This window comes from Ursus americanus, chromosome 1, assembly GCF_024610735.1.
Source record: "Ursus americanus isolate L20-20 chromosome 1, mUrsAme1.1.p, whole genome shotgun sequence".
NCBI classification, from domain to species: domain Eukaryota; kingdom Metazoa; phylum Chordata; class Mammalia; order Carnivora; family Ursidae; genus Ursus; species Ursus americanus.
This window is the reverse complement of record NC_142127.1, coordinates 103,288,273-103,310,334: the sequence shown is the minus strand read 5'-3', so window position 1 is coordinate 103,310,334 and position 22,062 is coordinate 103,288,273. Positions and strand designations below refer to the sequence as shown.

The 22,062-nt window shown below is 47.6% G+C and overlaps 1 protein-coding gene across 1 annotated transcript in view; it reads left to right on the top strand.

Moving 5' to 3' along the window:
- The window catches only part of DRC11 (dynein regulatory complex subunit 11), a 146,810-nt gene extending 140,458 nt beyond the window's left edge, over positions 1–6,352 (top strand). The window contains exons 18-19 of the mRNA XM_045794047.2: positions 553–791; positions 5,663–6,352. Of these exons, the coding sequence (XP_045650003.2) occupies positions 553–791; positions 5,663–5,791 (368 nt within the window). The 3' untranslated portion in view covers positions 5,792–6,352. The remainder of the gene's footprint in view (positions 1–552; positions 792–5,662) is intronic.
- Positions 6,353–22,062: the final 15,710 nt, after the last annotated feature.

The window sequence follows — 22,062 nt, the reverse complement described above, 5'->3', positions numbered from 1 at the left end:
ACCTCTGCCTGTTTACACTGGGGGGAGGGGAGAATAAGGGTCAAGTTGCACCCAAAGGGAACTGAGCCCACTGGTGATGAATGGAAATTAGAATCTGCGTTCCAATTACACATAGAAAAATAATGCACAAAAACTTTATAACTAAAAAAAAGTGAAACTCCCACTCCTCCAAACACTTTGGAAAATAAAATATTCTGATGAGCAGAGATCCCATATATACTTTATCTGAATTTTCCAATGTTGAAAGATTTTGAACATCTTTGAAGATACCACCCTAAAACTATACTGAATGTGATTTCATTTTTTCTTCTTTTGTGGGTCTAGGACCTCAGGGCCATCGGTATGCATGTCTTCTGGTTGAAAATCACTCAGAGGAAAAAAAAGTACTTAGTTATGTGGCTTCCTGCTCATTTGAATTACCATTGAGTGGAGTGTTCCCCCCGGACATTCCTTTCTTGATGAGATGCAACTTTGTACAAGAACCAGATAACACTGCTTTCTCTGTGGTGACCTTTGTTCTCTGTGTCTTTTCTACTATCTTGGATACAATAGTTTTGTGGAAACAGATCATTCAACGCAACGGAGGCGTCATTACCAATGCCTTGAATATAAGTTGCCTGGCAAAGGTCACCGATGGCTTCACCCAGGGACACATAGTCGAGGCGGTTACAGGTGTGCTCACAGACCGCCGAATCCGGCAGCAAACTTACAAACCGCTCATGGCAGTGGAGTTCATTGCAAAGCTAACCAGCATGAGCCCCGTGTACCAGGAGGAAGAAGAGAGCTTTAAGGTAAACGGAACACCTGTGCGGCCAGGTTCTAGCCGCAGACGCTTGTCACATGACCTCCTCCCTCTGGTTCCTGAGTTTCATGAATTTGTCATACACAGTGAAATTTGGAAGCTTGAAATTTTTAGATCGCAAATTCATTCCAGCCTTGCCAGTAAAGCATGTGCCTTCCAAAATTTAGGAAAAATTGTGGTCTGTGACCTTATAAATTAACAGCCAAATTGCAGAATTAAATAGTAGCTTTGAAATCACTGGATTCACACACACACACACACACACACACACGCATGCATACACATACACACCATACGTACGTGTACGTGCCTTCCCCTTGGTTCTCCCTGGTTTTTACTTCATGGTTTATGCAATGGAACAAGTTGGCCATAAAGAAAACCATCCCTCAACAGTGCGTTTCAAGCCCGCGTTGGGTTTGTCCCAGATTTGCTGTGGCACCTTCAGTTTTCAGCGCATTTGCAATAGGAAATCACAAAAAAACTCACCAAAGTTTAATTTTCTAATTTTTTATTGTATTCTGTGATGTTCACAGAATTTTTTAGATCTAGAGGAAACTGAGAACCAGCTCTTCCAAATCCCTCTCTTGCAGGAGGAAAAGAAGTTGCAGAAAGCTATGTGCCTTATCCAAGCAAATCAGCATGCGAGCCTAGATGCCCCGGCCAGCAGGCATACTCACACTCCTTTTCATCAAAATGAGTATGGTTGTGTTCACTTTTCTGGACCAGGAGGCAGTTTCCTTGGCCAACTGGGAAAACAAGGGTGGAAAGTTATATCCATGCAATTATACCCACCACCACATTGGCCATGCAATCATCAGAAAAAGAATCAGAATTCTCGGCTAAGCCTTGCGTGTCTGGAAGCCTGCTTAAGATTAGGAAAATTTCCCTCTGCAATGTATCACTTTTCCACCAACTCTAAAACTCGCGTTTCCCTCCTGCTTTGCTACTAATGTTTCAGTACGAGGTGGAAAAGAGTCACAATACTGATCCCCCCCAAAATTATCCAGCATAGCGATTGGCAAACTTTTCCATAAAGAGCCAGATAGTAAATATTTTAAGCTTTGAGAGCTCCACAGTCTCTGTCACAACTATTCTCTCCTGTATCATAGTACAAAAGCATTCATACACAATATGTAAATGAAAGGGCATAGCTGTGTTCTAATAAAACTTTATTTGCAAAAACAGTCAGCAGGCCAGATTTGGACCCTCAGTTATAGTTTTGCTGACAGTGGTCTAGAAAAACTGCAAAGAAATATTTCCAACTCCAAGCTGGAGTTTTTGCCAAGGATTCGAATTAATGTTCTTGTTAACTGTTGAAACCTTGTTAGAATTAATTGCAAATATTTATCCTCTTCATGTGATATATCCTAATTCTTTTCTGAAATTCCCATTTTTTTTTCCTTTGTAAAATGCTCATTTTCCTTCTTATTCTGAGGGCTAGGTTTAGGTATTAAAACCTATGCTTTCTCTTAGCTGGTTTTTAACTTTCCAAAGTGATTTCTAGAAGTTTTTCTGTTACAGGTACTGGAGGTCCGGTAATCAGAACTGATCACACTATTCAAGAGAAGGGAATGCTCCCATTGTATAACCCGAGATGAGAACACATGTGCTTCTCACTTCCGTTCTTGGCATATTTGATCACTTTATTCTTTTTTTTTTTAGCCAACTAAATCATTTTTCCAACACTGCTAGCACACCCCCCATCAATTCTGCTCCTTATCGTAGCCCAAGAGCTCGGCACGGCACCCGCCCCAACTAACTGTTCAATAAACATTTTTAGTGGCAAATTTATCGAGCAGATGGGTTCACACCTGTGAATAATGTGATACTGTGGCTATAGTCGCTTGTGATGAGGCCAGTCATTTCGGCCCTGAGAAATTGGACCTAACCCTGCTTCTGACAATGCATCAGACCAGGACCTTGCAGATTCTCCAAACACATCCTACCCGCTCCATGTACATGACGGAGAAAATATTTGAGGATAATGATGGTAATAATCATAATAATGTTAGCTAATACTTACTGACTACTTATGTGCCAGGCACTCTGTTTTAACTCATTTAGACCTCATAATCTCCCCATTTTACAAGTGGAAATTGAGTCATAGACAGATAGGCAGAATAATGGCCCTCCAATGATGTCTACATCCCACTCCCTGGAACCTGTAAATACGTTCGGTCACATGGCAAAGGGGAGTTAAGGTTGCAGATGGAGTAAGGTTGTTAATCCACTGAACCTAAAACAGATTATCCTACCTTATACTGGCGAGTCCAACGTAATCATAAAAAGTAGAAAAGGGGGGGCGCCTGGGTGGCTCAGTCATTAAGCGTCTGCCTTCGGCTCAGGGCGTGATCCCGACGTTCTGGGATCGAACCCCACATCGGGCTCCTCCGCTATGAGCCTGCTTCTTCTTCTCCCATTCCTCCTGCCGGTGTTCCCTCTCTCACTGGCTCTCTCTCTGTGTCAAATAAATAAATAAAAATCTTAAAAAAAAAAAAAAAGTAGAAAAGGGAATCAGAAGAGAGAACCAGAAAGTTAGCAGCGTGGGAAGGACCCACTGGTACTCCAAATAGCCCCATGTTGCTAGCTTGAGGATGAAGGAGAGGCCACAAGCCAGGAGAGCAGGTGGTCTCAGGAAAGTGCAAAAGATAAGGGAATAGATTCTCTCCCTGGAGTTCCAGAAAGGATTACAGCCTGCAGACACCTAGATGTTAGCCCAGTGAGATCCATTTTGGACTTCTGACCTTCAGGACGGAAAGACGATAAATGTTGTACATCACCAAGTTCGAGGTAATTTGCTACAGCAGGAAAAAGGGGGCGGGGCAAAGTGGCTTACTCCTAGTCACACAGCTAGAAAGGAGTAGAGCTGAAATTCAAACCATAGTCCAAAGACAATTTTCATACCCATATCCTATACTGTGTCTCAATAAATTAGGAGTTCCTCACCTTACATTGAAAGCAGAGCCAGAGCAAAAAGAAAGATGAGAATAATCCCCAAGAGCCAGAAACAAAGATAAATCTCAAACACAGGGACAACTGTGTGCCTGGCACGCAGCATAGAGAAAGTCAAGGCTAGGAAACAAAAAGAGACTCGGGGCCATGGACGATAAAGTGGCAACACCTCCTGCTTCTGTGACCAGCTCTGTGGTGTGTCGACATCACCGAGGAGCGTTACCTTCAAAGCGTCACTACAAGACGTTCCTCTGGATCTGGCTTTAGAGGATCGTGTCAAAGCAGCTGCAGTACTGTGAGGGAGGGAGGAATAATGAGGGAGACCAAAACAGAGCATCCGACTCAAAATGAACCTGAAAATAAAAATTCCTAAACATTTTAGGAAATCTAGTGCTGAGTTCAACCTGACAAAGATGTTTAAATTCATATAATTCAGATGTTCCGAAACCAGTAAAGGAACGCATCATGTCCGGTAGAGACGTGCAGTACGGTTTAAAACAAAGACAGAAATGGAATAAGAAGAGATAAATTATGGGGGGGGGGAATCACAAATAGAAAGCTTAGAAATCAAAAACACAATAATTTGAAATGGCAAAAAAATGAGGTGTGAACTCTAGCCCAGACATGGTCAAAGAGCAAATTTATGGGCTGGAGGATGTGGCCTCACCAGAGGCAACACAGAAAACCAAAAAGATAAAATCTATAAACCGCAATTAAGAACCTTTGAAGACACTGACACCTAAATTATACACATTCTGGGAGTAGAGAATGGAAGAATTACCAGAGGAGCAATTATTTGAAGAAATATTTGCTGAAAATTTTCTTGAATTAAAGACGTGAGTTCTTAGATTAAAAATGAACTCCAAGTGACCAGAACAAATTTAAAAAATCCACACACACATGCATTATTGTGAACATAGGAATAAGATAGCAAGCCAGTCTTCAGAGATGCCAGATTGCCTACAAAGGAAAAACGATGGGGCCGTCAGGCAGCTCTTTGACAGAAATCTATTCCAGAAGACGGTGCGATCATTTCTGCAAAGCGCTGGAGAACAGTAACTGTGTACCTGACATTTATCCCCAACTAAACTAGCACCCAAGAGACAGGAGACGATAAAGACATTTAAAGACTTAGAAAGACTGAGCTAGCTTCCCAGCTAGGGATTTCCCATAGAAATCCTATTTCTATGTATGTGCCCTAGGGAAGTTTTCTCATAACCGTACCAGGAGATACGTACAAATCATGAATTTCAATGTGGTTCCTAACAAAAATTTGGAAATGGCCTATACGTCCATTAATAGGAGAACTGATAAACAACTTGGAGTGTAGTCATTCAGTGAAATATTATGACTACTATGAAGTTTATAAACTAAGGTGTTTCTCAACTTTCAAACAAAAAGGGAAGGTTGAGAAAAATCCATTCACAGAGCCAGTCGGAGCCCCGAGACGCTTTGTGGGTATATCGGCTCCAGTATTTCTGCCATGTTTTCAACAGTCCCCCTCCCAGTGTTCGTGTGGCCTCCCATGGCTCCCATATGGCCACCAGTCCAGCTTCTGGTGGCCATCTGTGAACCACAGAAGGTCATTCACGTTACCAAGAGAGCCCACACCTTCAGGATAGAGTAAGATCCCCAGAAAGAGGTGACAAGTTGATAGGAAGAGCTGCTGGTTAGATTTGGTCTGTGATTCTCTGAAACAGTTAACTCCTTGAGGTGGAAATTTCACGTTGTGTCAAAATACAGGTTGGAAAAACCCCTGAGAAAGAATTTGTATTAAATATACATTAAATGTCCAAAGTTTAGTGGCTGCTTGCCCCTTCCTTCTTAGAAGGCTTTTCTTCACTTTTAAGAATATTCCGGTGAATTTGTGCCATTTTGATATTTTGCTAAACATCTGTTTTATTTCAGGACTGGTATGCCAAAACCCCCATGGGTAAAAAACGAGCCTTGGCGCTAACGGGAGGAAACACTGAAAAAGAAAAGGAAAAAGGGAAAAAGAAGGAAAAGAAAGGGAAAAAAGAGAAGAAGAAAAAGTAATGCCTTTCTAAGGAACCATCCTTGAGTGTCTCGGGGATGGAGGTGGTCCTGAGCCGCCGGGGAGAAGGCTCACCATTGCCTGTCTGAAGAAGACCCCGGCCGACGCCCCGAGCTCACCTGCCCCTGCATCCACTCAGCTCTTCAGTAAGCTGGACACCAAGTTCGATGTCCATCACAATTGTTTCTAGAGCTTGTAATTGTTTCTCAGTCTGTGTAAAGTTTGCGTGTAACCGAAATCCACTCCACACACGATCTTTCCATCCCATCAGTACTAGTCGCCAAATTCACAACGTGATAGTTAGAAAATACTCTAATTTGACAACTAGTAAGTAACTTGAGTCTGTCACCAGTACTCCGGCTTTTTGTTAATCCATATATACTGTATATTATCTTGCACATATTTTAATACATTAATTCTTTGCCCTATTAATCTATTTTATAGAATGGAATAAAAACTGTTGTCTTTGAACCGACTCAGTAATTTGGTCGCTGGAGCCAAAAAAGATGTTTAAAATTAGCGACTTTGGGGGCACCTGGGTGGCTCTGTCAGTTGAGCATCTACTCTTGATCTCAGCTCAGGTTTTGATCTCAGGGTTATGAGTTCAAGCCCCATGTGGGGCTCCACGCTGGGCATGGAGCCTACTTAAAAAAAAAATTAACGAGTTTGATCTTCTGACTTTGAAGATGGAGGGACCTAAGCCCAGGGTCACGCAGTGGACATCTGGGGAAGCGGGACTGAGGTCATCCTGCCTTCCAGCCTCGTGATCTTGAGAAGCACGGGGACACGAGTGGGCCGATGGCGAGAGGAAAAGCACTACATAAACATAGGGTAATCGCAGGAAAGAGGAAGCCTGAAGGAAGAAGCAAGAAATGCTAAATGAGAACAAGACCAAAGAATAGAAAAATAATGGTCCAAAGATAAATTGAAATTTTGTATGAATATGAAAGTTTGTTTGGTGGAAGATGGTAAATAACCTGCTTCTAAGTTTTGGTGAGAATGCCATTGGAGGAAGCAGACCTAATTTAATTGAAATTGAATTTATTTATTTATTTATAGATTTATTTATTCATTTTAGAGAAAGAGCGCACATGAGCAGGGGGAGGGGCAGAGAGAGAGGGAGAATCTCCAGCAGACTCCCCACTGAGCACGGAGCCTGACATAGGGCTCGATCCTGTGACCCTGAGATCACAACCTGAGCTGAAACCAAGAGCTGGAGGCTCAACTGACCACACCACCGAGGCACCTCGGACCTAAACTGAATTTCATCTGAAATTTAGGAATACCTTATCTGACCGTTTTGGTCACGCCATGGAAGGTTGTAGGATCTCCATCCCTGTGGACCAAGCTAGCTCTCTGGGTTTTCCTGGATTCCTGGTTGATTAACTCTTCAATGCCCCATGCTTTCCGGGTGTCTTCTGGTCCCCAGCACGTCCCCCCTCAGCTGGTGTCTGCATGGGAGACAGGCACAGATCAGGACAGAGCCAGCCACAGGCCCGTGTGCTGGGGACATGCTCTTCACACACCAGAAGGCAATCTCCCGAGTCTGCATTCGTAATGAGCTCAGCTTTCCAACTGGCCTGCTGCAGACGTGCCTCCTCTTCCCAAAGGAACCCAGGTTTCCACAGACGGTGGGCCTGCCCCCCACTACCTGCTTCAGGCTGCGTCTGGCCAAGCCCCGAAGGCAGCCTGACAGATGGGCAGACTCCCCACCCCCACCTCAGAGAACAGTTCAACTTTCATGCGTCCCCAGGCGGTGGTACCGAGACCCTTCCTGTCATGTAGCATGGGAACCAGACCGTTGGTTATGACCCAGGAAGAGACTTGAAGGCTCTAGCATTTGATGCTCATTACAAACGAGTAGGATCTGCATTGTCAAAATCTGAAAGTCATGAGAACTGTAAAGAAATATGTTAACATGCGACAAGAAGACAAGACCATGCAACTTGGTTTAATAACAAGCGCACTTGGTCAGAGCTCATACGAATTTGTGTTAAGTTTAATAAACAATAATTAAATGGCAAAAGTGAACAGACGCACGTGTGTTCCAGCAGCCTCCATCCAGGAGGACCACCCGCAATGACCAAACGGCGGTCCAGGTCTGTGCTCGCCCACAGCCGTAGCCAACAGTCACACGCCGCTGCTGAGCACTCGGAATGCGGCTGGTCCAACTGAGGAACTCGATGTTTATCTCACGTGGCTAGGTGACCACGTATTGAACAGTTGGCTTCAGAGTCATTGGTAGGGATAGCCTAACTCCCGTCCCAATGTCCCCTGCTCTTTTCATGGCACACCCACACTGAGACGGGATCTCTCCTGGTCACATGGTCTCCTCCCAAACTACGGCCTCCTGCCTCTCATGGTACTAGATTTTCCTTGAGTTCCCCATGGCTTGACCCAGCCCGCTCCACCTCCTGGTTCCCGAGAACGACGATGATGCCTCCCAGCCCAGCGAGTCTTGCCCCGCTCACAGGAGCCCTCTGCTCTGCACGAGCGGACCCCCCATATGTCACTGCCAATTCCACGGAGCCCGGCACGCTGTAGCCCAGCACAGGGAGTATTCGCACCACGGCTCCTGCTTTGGATGTGTGGCAAGATGTGTATGTGCGTGCACGTATGCTCACATGTACGTAACCCCACCGTTTTTACACAAAGGATTATGTATCATATCTATATGGTTCTACCCCCTTGCTCTTTTCACTTAATAATATGCCTTGGCTATTGTTTTATATCAGCACACACAGATTGACTCCTCTTATGTCAGCTACACCATGCCCCACCTTGTGGATATAGCATAATTTAGATGGATGGATGGATGGATCGATCGATCGATCGATTGATCAAATACAGCACAGTTACTTATTTATATGACATAACCAGTCTCTGACAGACATGGGGATCATGTCCACCTTTTGCTGGTCCATCAGTGCCCAATGGATACCTCTATACATTCTTTTTTTCAGTACGTATGAGGGGAAAAAATCTGTGGGATAAATTTGTAGAAGAGACATGACCGGATCAAATTACCTGCACATTTAAATCAGTAGCTTTCACCAGGCTGACCTCAGAAGTGGTGTCCCGGGGCACCTGGGGGGCTCCGTCGGTTAAGCGTCTGCCTTCAGCTCAGGTCCTGATCAAGCCCTGTGTCGGGCTCCCTCCTCAGCGGGGACCTGCTTCTGCCCCTGCTTCTGTCCCTCCCCCCATGTTCATGCTTGCTCGATCGCTCTCTTTCAAATAAATAAGTAAAATCTTAGGAAGGAAGGAAGAGAGTGAGTGATAGAAAGAAAAAGAGAGAGAGTGCAAAAAATCCCAAGTCCCCAGGAAAGGTGATGCAGCAATGAGCCACCTCCCATTTCGAACAGACAGAGACAGGGGAGAAATGACGTGAGGAAAAGGAAAGAGGGGGTGTGTGCGGTGGAGGGCGGAGGGGCTGGCGGAAAGAAGAGTGATAGGCTCTTCTGGGGAGTTCTGCTGGGGCCCGAGCTATTCCTGGGCCATTATGTGACATTTAGCTCCTCTCGAGCATGTTCTTAAGTGAAGGGGACAGTAATTAATGTCATTAACCCTCATTAAGGGAGCGTTCCATGGAATGGAATCTGATTAAAGTAGAATTAAAGCTCTTGGTGGCTCTGCCCTGAGGAATGAGCGGGTTTCAGGTTCAGGGGCCTGATAACACGGCGTTTCCTAAAAGGTCCCCGAGAGCGTCGGGGCTTACACAAACACCTCCGTTTAGAACTAGCAAGTTAGAACACCCTCATGCTATTTGGAGACTCTTCCTAAGCCCACGTCCACATGTAACACAAAGGCAGTCATTGAGGTAGGCATCACAGGGCTATTTCACAAGAGTGACACTATTTTCAGCCACTAATGACACCAGGGGACCCAAACCTCTGAGAGAAGTGGCTTCCGATGTCCTTGAAAGCCCAGACTTGAAGAGACGCATGGGGCGATGCTAACGACAGCAGAGGAAGTAAGAGACAGTGGACTTGGAACCGAGCGAGCAGCCGCCGAAGCAGTGGGATTTGGAAAACCAAAAGGACCTCGGCCCAAAGCACTGTCTCCCAGCCCCCGAAACCGCTCCCTTAGAATCACCCGTGAATGCACGGTCCTGAACAATTCCGTCTCATTAGAATTCACAGCCGCAGCAAAGCAGCGTTGCTTTGCTCATCTTCCCAGTCTTGCACGGAGCGCCCTCTATGTGCGGCACCCTGATTGCAAGGCGAGCGAGCCGCTTTGCAGTCGAGCCGGGGAGGAGAGACAGGAATCAAATGGTTGTGCTACGACTGTGCAAGGCCAGATCGCGCAATGGGTGTGTGTCACCGAGAACCCGGGCTCGTCTCTGGCATCGGGCTTGCGCTGCCTGGCTTCGTCCCTGCAGGGACTCGCTGGGATGGAGAATCTGAGACTCCAGGCAGAAGTGGCCGGTCTGTCTGATGCTTTAGCTCTTGCCAACGGCTGTGCTTCGTGCCTATGTAATGACTTAAGACAGTGTGTTTCAGGGCCCTAGCACGTGGGATGGCCTCAGTAGGGTTTGCAGCCTTGACTTTGGGGAGGGAAATGGGAGCCCAGGAGTCGGGGGGCGGGGTCATTCTGGCCTCCCCCACACTCTGATTTGTGGTCAGATCACTGTCTTCTTGCCTGAAGCCGTTAGCCCAGTTCCCCCGCATGGCAACCAGGCGCAGGGACCCACTGCCTTCCAGTCTAGTGGTTTAGGGCAAAGGCCCTGGCAGACCCCAGGGCAGAGTCTCATGCCGGCTCTCGCCCTAACTGGCTGTGCACACTCTGAGTCCCCAGTGGGCATGCATTTAGTTTCTGCCTCACTGAGCTGCCGGGAGGAGGAAGCCCAGCTATGCACACTGCACCTGCCACAGTGTCCGGAACCACCTATGTTCTCTGTGAGCATTGCTTGCTGTTCAATTGCTTCTGATGCTCAAGCTAGACCTTGCCCAGCAGAGCAAGTGCGGCAGTGGAGGCCTCTACCTTCGTGAGATAATAGTGCTGCGCTGCGCTGTGCTGAGGGAGGGGAGGGGAGGGCAGTTGGGAAGCTCCCACCTCCTCGGGCCAGCGTGAAAGAAAGGGTCCTGGGAGAAGCCTGGGACACTCTGCAGGGTCCCCCCACTACCCTCCATCTCCAACCCTTTCACTCAACTCTGTTTCCCTTGTTGGGGGCCAGTTTTGGGGTCTGGTAGACCTCCGTGCATGGCCTCCCCGGCTTCACCTCTAGAGTCCTTGGCCGCCTCGCCCCAGCCTGCCTGGGAAGGGGCGTGGCTTCTTGGGGAGCAGCCCAGGCCGGGCCGGGCTGGGTCCAAGTCCACAAAGCCGCTGCGTGACCTTGGGCCAGTCCAGCCACACACGTACATACATATACACAACACATGTACACACAACACACAAACACATGACACCAACATACAGCTCATGGCACACATTAGACATACAAACACACACATAGAGACATATAGACACACGTACACAGATACGTGTATACACACACCCCACACTTATCAACCCCTACACGTACCCCCCCCCACACACACACACGCACACACACAAGCACATACACGCTACACACGCACCTCCCACAAGCCCGCATTTCCTCAGCAGGGCTGGTGGCACCCACGCATCCCGAGCCTCAGGCCTCTCCCGGGGCTGCAGCAGGGACGGGAAGCCGCAAATGGGGGAGATCCCCAGGCAGGTGCTCCTGGCCGCAGAGGGGCGGGGGTGATGAGCTTACACCGCGTGAGTCCGCCATGAAAACATCCGCTTCCTGCTCCTCAAAACAGGAAAGGCTGCGCAGACCCCCGACGGCTCCCACTCAGCGGCACCTGGCGCGGGGGGAGGCAGGAAGGGCCGGCTGCTGCAGGCCAGGAGCACACCGGCGACGGTCACCTGCCGGAAGTGCATCTCCGCTGAAAACCAAAACCGTTATCCCCACTCTGCAAGCAGGGCTCAGAGAGGTCAGGGGTGTGCCCGAAGTCACGGAGCTGCTCCCCACTGCCACAAGACCGCGCATGTGACTCAGAGAAGTAGGAAGCTGACTGAACAGGGGGTGATTCCCGGCCCATCCTATGGGCCCCTGCGGTGCCGTGTGTGTTTCCTCATCCATAAAAAACCCGGGGCGGACTCCCTAAAAGATAAAGATCCTTCTAGCTCTAAGTTCCTACTGCCCTTAGGACAGAGGCATCCCAGAGACAGGAATCTGTAAACCCTTAACCTGTGACAGTCATCAAGGACACTTGTGATAAAAGGACCATGGTCGGGTTCACCACGTCTCCCAAACAACTGCCAGATGCTTCCTTGAGAAGGCAGCCAAACCATCACAGCACAATGTCCTTGGCCCACCACCGAATGGTCAGCTTATGCGCAGCAAACAGCCCCAGGGTGCCAAGGTTTTTCTCCTAAGAGACGCAAGACCCAGTGTTTATGAATAAGGTAAACAGCTAGAGCTCAGAGCTGCTCGCCCCAGAGCACGCTCAGTGTAGGAGGCAGTCCTGATTTCCCCATGCCACTCCACGACCTTCCCCAGCGTGGCGTGGCCGGCCCTGTGGGTGGTCACCCCTCGGGAGTGGGTGTCCTGGCACCAATCGGTGCCTTTAGCTGCCTTCTCCCGGCTGACCGCCGAGGTTGCTCACCTTTCTAGACGCTTAGGGACCTTTTGGATCTACTCTGTTGTGCGATGCCCGATAAGGCTCTCGCCCGTTTCTCTGCTGGGTTGTCTCTCTCTTCCTTAACCAGCTTTGGAGTTCTTCCTCCGTTCTAGAGAGAAGCCGTTTGCAGGTACATGGCGGCAATACCGTCTCCCACTCTCCAGCTAACGCTTTCACTGCCTTCCTGGCGTTTTGATGTGACTTCATGAGACTGTAACCAAGCTTATTGATTTTTTTCTTTGTGGTTACACCTTTTTTGTGCCCTATGTAACAGCGAGTTGATTCTTTGTGTCCTTTGCTACCATCTTTCTGTCCCATTTATGTCCCATTGCCACCATGTTATAATTTACTTGTCCTGACACATGGGTAGTAACTGTTGTTTTGAGTGTTAAACTGGCCTCACATTTTCAAATAAAAGGTTGCGTTTGAAGTGTGTTTTGTATAATGATTGTATTATCTTTGTTTATATTTTGCATAGAATATTTCCAGCTCTGTTCTTAAATAAAACTGCTCTATAATTTTCTTCTCTCACAATGTTCTTGTTGGCTTTTCATATCAAGACCTCATTAAATCAGTAGGAAAGAATTCTTTCTTTTTCTAGCTGCAAGAATTTGTGCGAGATTAGCATTACATCTTCTTTAAAGTTTTGGTAGCATTACAGGTGAATTGAGAGGTTTTTTTGTGGAAAAGATTTCCGTTTCCAATTTAACATCTGGAAGTATTATACAGCAATTCAGAATCTATTTCTTCCTGTGTCAGTTTTGTAAGTTGTATAGTTTAAGAAATGTGTATAATTTATCTAAATGTTCACGTTTATTGGCATAAAGTTGCTCCCAGTACCCTAACAATCCCTGAAGTCTGTAGGACCTGAACAGGTTCCCCTGATGTCTGTTATTGATGCCTCTTCTCCACTCCCTCGGCTCGTCTCTTCAGGGCTTCATCATTTTCAAGGAGTTGGCTTTTGTAATGTTTTTATTGTATTAATTTCTGAGCTTATCCTTACCACTTCCTCCTTTCCACACTTCTTAGGGATTAATTTGCTATTCTTTTTCTAAGTTTTTGAGGACAATTATCTCATTGATTTTTAGCCTTTTTTCTTTTAAATATATGCTTTTAGAGCTACAAATTTCCCTCTGAAACCTCCCCTTGGTATTTACCGTGTTTGACAAAATAGCTCCAAGGATGAAATATGATCAAGGGTGATGCATGTTAGGGAACCCGCACATATGCACAGAATGAGAAAAGCAGGTCCCTCCAGGAAGTGGGGTACGAGAATGCTTCTTTTCTTTGTCATATGCAGTTTTTCCCAGACTTTTCTCATTTACTGCATACCACAATTAATTAACTAATGCATTTGCAGTTAATTAACTAATTCATCTGCAATTAGAATAAAATATTTTTTAAAAGAGTTTTATTTATTTGACAGAGATAGAGACAGCCAGCGAGAGAGGGAACACAAGCAGGGGGAGTTGGAGAGGAAGAAGCAGGCTCCCAGCAGAGGCACCTGATGTGGGGCTCGATCCCATAACGCCAGGATCACGCCCTGAGCCGAAGGCAGACGCTTAACCGCTGTGCCACCCAGGCGCCCCAGAATAAAATATTTTTTAAAAAACTGGGACGAGCAAGTGTAAATTAAAATAAATGAGATCAAAATCTAAACATGGCGGCTCGGGCCTCTGTCGTGCTCTGTGTGAAAGCAGGCTAGAAAGAGAATAGCTCTAAAACGCCATAAATTTAAAAGATTTGGTAAAGAAGATCCTATAGCATCCCTGATGTGTTGTCCATTTTAATTACAATTTTTGCACTAAAAACCTTATCTCTGTCTATGTCCTTAGGGAGCTCATCTGGAATCCTACAGTATGTTTTTAAAAAGCAGGTAACGGGGGCAGCTGGGTGGCACAGTTGGTTCAACATCAGACTCTCGGTTTCTGCTCAGGTCTGACTCAGGGTCTTGGGATCAAGTCCCACTGAGCCCCACACAGGGCTCCATGCTCAGCGGGGAGTCTGCTTGGGCATTCTGGCTCTCTCTCTCCCTCTGCCCCTCCTTCCCACACTCTCTCTCACTCCAAAATAAATAAATAAATCTTTCAAAATCAATAAAAATCAGATCACATTGAACAATGAAAAATGTAAGTTTTTTTTAATGATTTTTTTTAATTTATTTATGTGACAGAGAGACAGCCAGCGAGAGAGGGAACACAGCAGGGGAGTGGGAGAGGAAGAAGCAGGCTCCCAGCGGAGGAGCCCGATGTGGGACTCGATTCCGGAACGCTGGGATCATGCCCTGAGCCGAAGGCAGACGCTTAACGACTGCGCTACCCAGGCGCCCAAAAAATGTAAGTTTTAAGGACTCGATTGTTGATGAAAAATATCATGGGAAACAAGCATGCTTGGCTCGGCCAAATAGAGGCCCAGGAAGTGAGGGGGCAGAAGTACCTTGCAGCGTCCACAGAGTGGAAATTCTAGAGGAGAAGAAATAGACATGGGGGGGCTACATTGTTTACTGGTAACCCCCACCTGCACCCCCAGGGAACAGCCACTGTCCCCTCCAGGCCTGGCTGGGCATTATGCCGCACTCCAAGACCTGTGGTTGGACATCCAAGCATCAGTTGGCCTCAAAGAAGAGACCCAGGGAGCCCCAGTGACCCCCCCACACACACACATCCGACCTGCCAACCCCTCAGTCCCGCTGGTCTTCCTCATTCATTTTGTTCTCCATGTTGTCTTCACTCTGAGTCAAGTAACCTCATATCTGCTAAACTGTGACTACTGCCACCTGCCACGGCAGCCCTTGGGCTTCGGGGACCCCTAGGGAAGTAGGAATATTGGATCAAAGCAGAGCCAGTTCAGCTGTGGTCTGGAGAAATGTGAACGATGTAGGGGAGATGGACAAGCTCATCCTTGGCAAGAAGGCTGGGAGGGAGGGCCAGCCGGGAGGCAGGTGCAAGGCACCCACTCTGAGCCCTCTGACCTGGAACAGAGAGAAACTGGGGAGCAACACTTCACGTTAGGTATGAAGTCGCATGGGCCACTTCCGACCCATCCTCCGTGAGATGTGGCTCTTCACCCCACCAGCCAGACTCCAGTGTTCGTGAAGTTCAGAGGGCGGGGGGCTCTCATCATGCTGTACTCCGGCAGCACCAGGCCTGTGCAGAAGCTGATACCAGCCCAACACCTGGGGCTCCCCACGGCACACACGGGGAGCCCAGACCCGCAGGAGTCCCGGGGGCTCCCAGGGTCCTCTGAACACAGTACGTCATCCCCACAGGTGAGTCGGTGCTTGATCAAACAGCCAGAGAAAGGATGACATCTTCCCTCTTGAAAGGTAGATTTTACTCCGCATGGAAATTAATTGATCCTGCGTGAATTCTGCAGCCGGCAGACCAGCTGATGGGGAATGTTACCTTTATATAAAACAGCCTCCTACTTCAAAGTGTTCTCTAAGGTAAATGCAATTACATCTTCCCCAACAAGACATCCAAAATACCCACGCTTAGCTTTTGTGTGTGTATTTATTCGGAGCACAATGCCCACGTCCTGTGACATTAGTATTTCTCTTCGCATCATTGAAAATATGAGTACTTTGGAACTAGTCGGAACAAATTATAATGCCCCCAGCCAGGCCCTTTTGTTACGCAGCTTTTCAAAGGGGGGCCTGCGTGGACCTCTGAAAGCTGTGGGTCCCCTGGAGTTCATTTGCGAACACTCTTACCCAAGTCGGCCTTGCAAATTATTTCTGCCCTATGCAGAGTTTTTATTTTCCTCCTGGCATCAGGTGACTTTGGATCTTGCATAATACATACGCACACATACACAAGGGAAGGATTATTGTGCCATCGGATTAAATAATGCTTATGGAAATGAGCGGATGGGAAATGGCATGACTGAGGTTTTGTGTCTGTCCCTGGAGCGTGGTGGGACCATGTCCAGTGGGCGGAGAACTTCGGGACTGCCGGGGTGCGTATTGCTCCTACAGAGGCTGGCCTGTGCCATCTTCCAAATGCTCAAAATCTGGCCTTGGTGAGGCCTATTTCTAGTTTTTCTCCTCTCTCCAGGAAGGGAAGGAATGATAGGTCTTCCTGAGCTCAACTGATACTATCAAGATGACCCCAGGATGACAGGATTCCGCTGCTGCTTTTGGGCCTGGCTTCCTAGGCTGGGCCCTCCACCCAGGCCCTCAGCCCTGCAAGGAGGGTAGACCCAGTTTCTGTCCCACCCATCACGGATCAACCTGGGGTTAGCCACCGGTGCACTGGCGGCCCTAGAGAACTGACCACCCCTGCAGAGACTGGACTAACTCTTCTCACTCACATGGCTCCCCAGGCTAAGGACATCCGATGTTGTCTCTGTGCAGAGACAGCGGGCATGCCAGTCAGTGGCCTCAAGGCCTCCATCCTTGAGGAAAATGGAAAATATTCTCATTTCTCAACCAGCACATTGAGGGTTTGATGAAGAGATGGACCAGGTGGTCGCCAGCCCAAGGGCCCAGTTGAAGGGGACACCAAAACAATTCTGGGATCACAGTGCCCTCAAGTGGACATTTGTAAGCACCGCTGTAGCTCAAGGGGCAAGAGGCCCGCGCTAACCAGCCTCCGCCTTTACCCCTCCCCCCACTCCCGGGATGGTGCTCTACGCTCCCACGTGCAGTTATGACTGGCGCAGGATAGGACAGAGGAGATGCTGGAGGTGGGTGCTCCAGAGGGTGCCTCTTGTGCTAGATGCTAAAGAGGCAAATCCTTAGCACCAAGAATCCAGGAGTAGATGAATCCATCTTAATGCTCCCCCTTGAGTCCTGAACACCCTAAGGGACCGGATGCTTCATATAGGCAGCCCTGCATGCACAAGGCGGAAGGAGGACAAGACTCGCCTCTGAAAACAAACACTGCCGATGGCCAAGTGAGGATTCCATTGCAAGCTCAGTCCCCCAGCTTCATAAAGATGCCACACTTTATTACGGAGACATGCGTCATAATGGTGGAGAGAATGGGGTGCGAGATGAGAGGGGGTTACGCTGTGAGGAAGGGGGTATTACCTATTTTAACATCTATGATAATTTACACACAGAGTAAGAGTAGCAAGTTAAGGCTGCAAAGACCCAATATTTCAAGAGATGAATATTAACCAGCCAGGCTTAATATTCAAACAGATTTAGAAGAAATGCAGAAGAACAGAAAACTTGACATCTGCTCCTTCTCCTTCTCTCCTCATCAAAACTAGGATTGGATGGGACTTCTCCAGAGCCAAATAACCGTGTTTGCCCACGATTTTCTTTTTGTCTTGGCCATTACATTGGGGTATGGCCACTGCATGTACCTTTATCACACCATCATCACTGCCGAATGTGGATGCATGTGCACACGTGTACACGCACACACGTCTCAGCTGACATACATCATTTGGACGTGCTAAATCCTAAAGACTTCCATCAAGTGTGGAGGGAAGAGCTAAGGCCCCTGTAATAGGAGACATTTGTCAAAGCCTTCGTCCTGGTTGCCTTGACGCATCCCTACCAAATGGAGGTTGTCTTGGTGATAAGAAGGGAGCCAAACCGGGAGAGTGGAGGGGATATTAGTATATTGGGGCCAATAAAATCTTCTTGAAAGTTGGCTACTTGGAGACACATAGGAGACCCCACAGTGCTTTCAACCAGGTGTCGTGCTGGCACTATTAGGTCAATAAACTCTCCTAAGATTTCTTCCTGCACATCATCTCCAGAGCCCAGAGCCTGCCTTCTGTGAAGGGAGACCTGGGGGTGCTGGCCGCTGAAACTAGATGACGTTGTCATGTGGCTGCTTCCAGGGCGCCTTCGGGTGGCTAGAGGTCAACAAAAATATCCTCTGATCCTGCCACCAGACCCCATCTCTGCCTGGGGTCCCTGGGATTTTAAAGAACACGCATAGTAAGGTGGGGAGAAGGCCCAGTGCACAAAACAGGTGCTTGTTAAGTAGGAAGAGTTCAAGGTGGACCGCAGCAGACTTGGAAAGTGTTTATGCAACAGCAAACAGACCGCCAGGGAGGGGAAGGGAAGGGAGGGGTGGCGGGGGATCAAAGTCACCTGAACGGTAAGGGAGGAATGATCCAGATTGGTCTCAAGGGGCTTGCACAGCACCGGTGCGTGAGAGGGCTCTGCCAGCTGCCCCTGTGTCTGGTCGCCTGCACTGCTGTGTCCCTGAGCAGCGCCCCTTCCTGCTGGCTGTGCGCTTGAACCTCCGATGAATCTTGTTAACATGCAGATTCTTTATCAGCAGGTCACGACTGGGGCCCAAGATTCTGCAAGTATGACAAGCTCTCAGAGGATCCTGACGCAGTTGGTCCCCAAAGACATTATTGGAAATACATCATCTTGGGCTCCACCCCAGACCTACAAATCAGAATCTGCAGCTTATTACATCCCAGGCGACTCAAAGGCACATAAAATTTCAGAGTTCTGTTCTAGGCGCCACTTACGCCCTGGGAATCAGAAAGGGGGCAAACCAGAGATCATTGTGGGCATTGTTGCCATTAGTTAAATAGTCAAATGACCACATGAGTGGGCCACACCCAGGAGCACCTGATACCAAGTATATACCCACATGCCCTGCCCGCCCGTGTCCAGTTAGACAGCCATCTGACTAGCAGCGTCTTCAGGATGATGGACTCACTCCCTGACAGAAGAAATGCCAAGATAATGGTCCATATGTCCCATAGTTCGCTTGTTTCAAAGGGACCAAGTCACAGTACTCAGGCATTCGCCAGAGTGAAGACAGTAACTGGAGCCCAATGGAGACAGGTCAGTGGCCAAGAAGAAGTGGGTTCTGCCAAGCTTGGCACCACCTGACACTGAAGACAGGTTCTCCAGGTGGCAGGGCCTGCAGGAAACTGACATTCTACTCAGAAAGAACCCTCAGAGTGCTCAGATCTTCCCAAAGATCACCACTGCGGGGAACAGAAGAGGTGGGGCAGTGTTGCAGGCTGTGACAGGTGACGAGGTGCTAGAGGCCACTGGCCTGTGTGGCTGTGGGGACCAACGGCTTAAAGGAGACCCAGTGATTTTGCCTGGTGGAGCTCAGAGCTAATGGTTACTTTCACGATTAGGAAATGTTACAGAATGTGCGAAAGAAGCTACAAACTCCCCGGTATAAATGCACATGTCCTGGGGTGCAGTGCACAGTGTGGTAATGCGAGTCACTAATACTGGATTGTGCATCTGAGAGTTACTAAGAAAGTAGATCTTAAAAGTTATCAGAAGAAAAACACTTTCTAACTATGTAGGATGACCCGTGTGTACTAGTCTTACTGTGGTGATCATTTTGCAAACATCAAGGCATGATGTTACACACCTGAAATTAACAGGATGTTAGATGTCACTTACGCCTCATGAAGGTATAAGTTCTGCTTGGCCTCCCCCTCAGCACAAAAGCCGCAGGGCTGGCAAAATGCCCTGTGCATGGAGCCCTGGGCTGCCGGCTGAAGGCCACCTGTCTCCACTCCCATGCACGTTATACGTCATGGTGTGTGTTCCTCCCCCGTCTTTCCCCCAGCTGGGAATACATGAGGTCCAAGGTTTGCAAACAATCGATTGGCTCCTTGTTGAATCTTGATAATGAGCAAGGACACATTTTTTATAACTCAGAGCAAGTATACAATCTTAACTTGCATGTGGCTGATTGTCTCTAGGTAACATGAAAAAATATGGAAAACTTTACTGGAAATAGGCATAAGTTATAAATCTCTTCTTACACACTTCACTCAAAAAATGATACTGTTAAGATCAAACAATGGTTCTATCTGGAAATGGTGCAAATGAAAACCTATTAGGTTGAACCCTATTAGATGCTATCCACAACCACTTTGACCTACAACACTGATTTCATAGGAGTGGACCGAAGAGGTTCCATAAGCCGCAGCAGAAGCATCTGCTTTTCCCCCTCTCCCCACCTGTCCTCGTTGAAGAAGTAGAGAAAAGTGTCAGGAAAAGGCCAGACTTTCATAATACCACCAATTAAAACACTATATTAAACAAGAAGTAACGATGCTGTGAAAGGTGATCATTCGTATATTGTGGTGCCTTTTCTCTCCAATTTTTTCATAATGTTATACTATCATTTATCTATTTATATTAATAAACATATCTCAATAAAGCTGTTTATGAAAGTGAAAGAATGCCACAATATGCCTGTATCTATTTTCTAAGCTTTGAATCGGCATGTAACATGAAGAGAAAGGAGCCGTGTGGCTACTGGACGGCTCAGTGAGTGTTCACCAGCCGAAGCCCCCTGTGTAAGCAGCGCCCAGAAGCCCCCTCGTGCCCCTCTCCAGTTACCCCCCTTCCAAGCGTAACCGCTGCCATGATTTCTAACACCGCCACTTACCTTTGCTTAGTTTTGAACCTTACATAAAATCACACTCCGTGTACTCTTGGTTCTGGCTTCTTCTGCTCAAACTTTCTGTAGGATTCATCCATTCTGTGCATGTATTTGCAGACTGTTCATTCCCACTGCTCCAGACTATCCCATTACGTGAACACGTTTATTTAACTGTGCTACTGGTGGTGTGTGTCTGTGTGATTTCCAGCTCCTTCTTCATGTCACGGAGAGCATTCTTGTAGAAGACTTTGGGTTAAAGTGTGTATGTGTATGACGGACATACACCCAGGAGTAGAGTTGCTGCGTGAATGCTTTCTTCTGTTTTCAGTGTTAATAGATACTTGCCAAACAGTTTTCCAACCTGGTTATTCCAATTTATGTTTGACCAGCAAAGCTTCTGAGTTTCGGATGCTCCGTACTCTTACCTGCACTAGGATTGTGCGTGTGTGTGTGCGTGTGTGTGCGTGTGTGCGTGCGTGTGTGTGCGTGCACATGTATGTGTGCGCGTGTGCGTGTGTGTGCGTGTGTGTGTGTGCGTGTGTGTGTGGTTTGTTGTTGTCGTTGTTTTGAGCCATTCTGGTGGCTTGCTATTTGCCATATTCTTTTTTTTAACCCTGTCTTCATCCATCTGGGCTGTTATAACAAAGATATCACAGATTCAATGGCTTATAAACAACCCCCTTATGAGCTGATCACCTGCCAAAGACCCCACCTCCCAATACCATCACATTAGGGGGTAGAGTTCGACGCCGGAATTCTGGGGGGACACGGACTTGCAGTCGATGGCCAACCCCAATCGGTAGAATATTATGAACAACTTCACCAACAACATGAAACGATCCCCAAGGTTCTCCAAGATCTTCCTCTGCGTTAATCGAGTCATTGAAAGGCTGAGTGGACAAAATGGCTCCAGCCTCTGCAGAAATATTTCTCCCTAAACATCTGCAAATCCCGGAGAGAAACAACCCCATTCCTGGAAGTTTTACCCATTGGTGCAAACTGTCCGTAAGTCTTTCCTTGTCTGCTAAGTCAAATGCTGACTCTGACCAGGCTTGTCCCAATTCCTTGGTGACTTTAAGGGCACCGTGAGCACCTGAATGGGCGGGGGCCACCCTCGGGTGAAGCAAACGTCTATCTTCAGTAGAGTGAACGAAGTCTGGCAGCTCAGCCCTCTCCTTTTTTTATATATATTAACCTTTTCACTCTGAGATCATCGTAGGCTCACATGCAGTTGTAATAAATAATACAGACAGATCCTGTGCGCCCTCCCCCGGGTCTCCC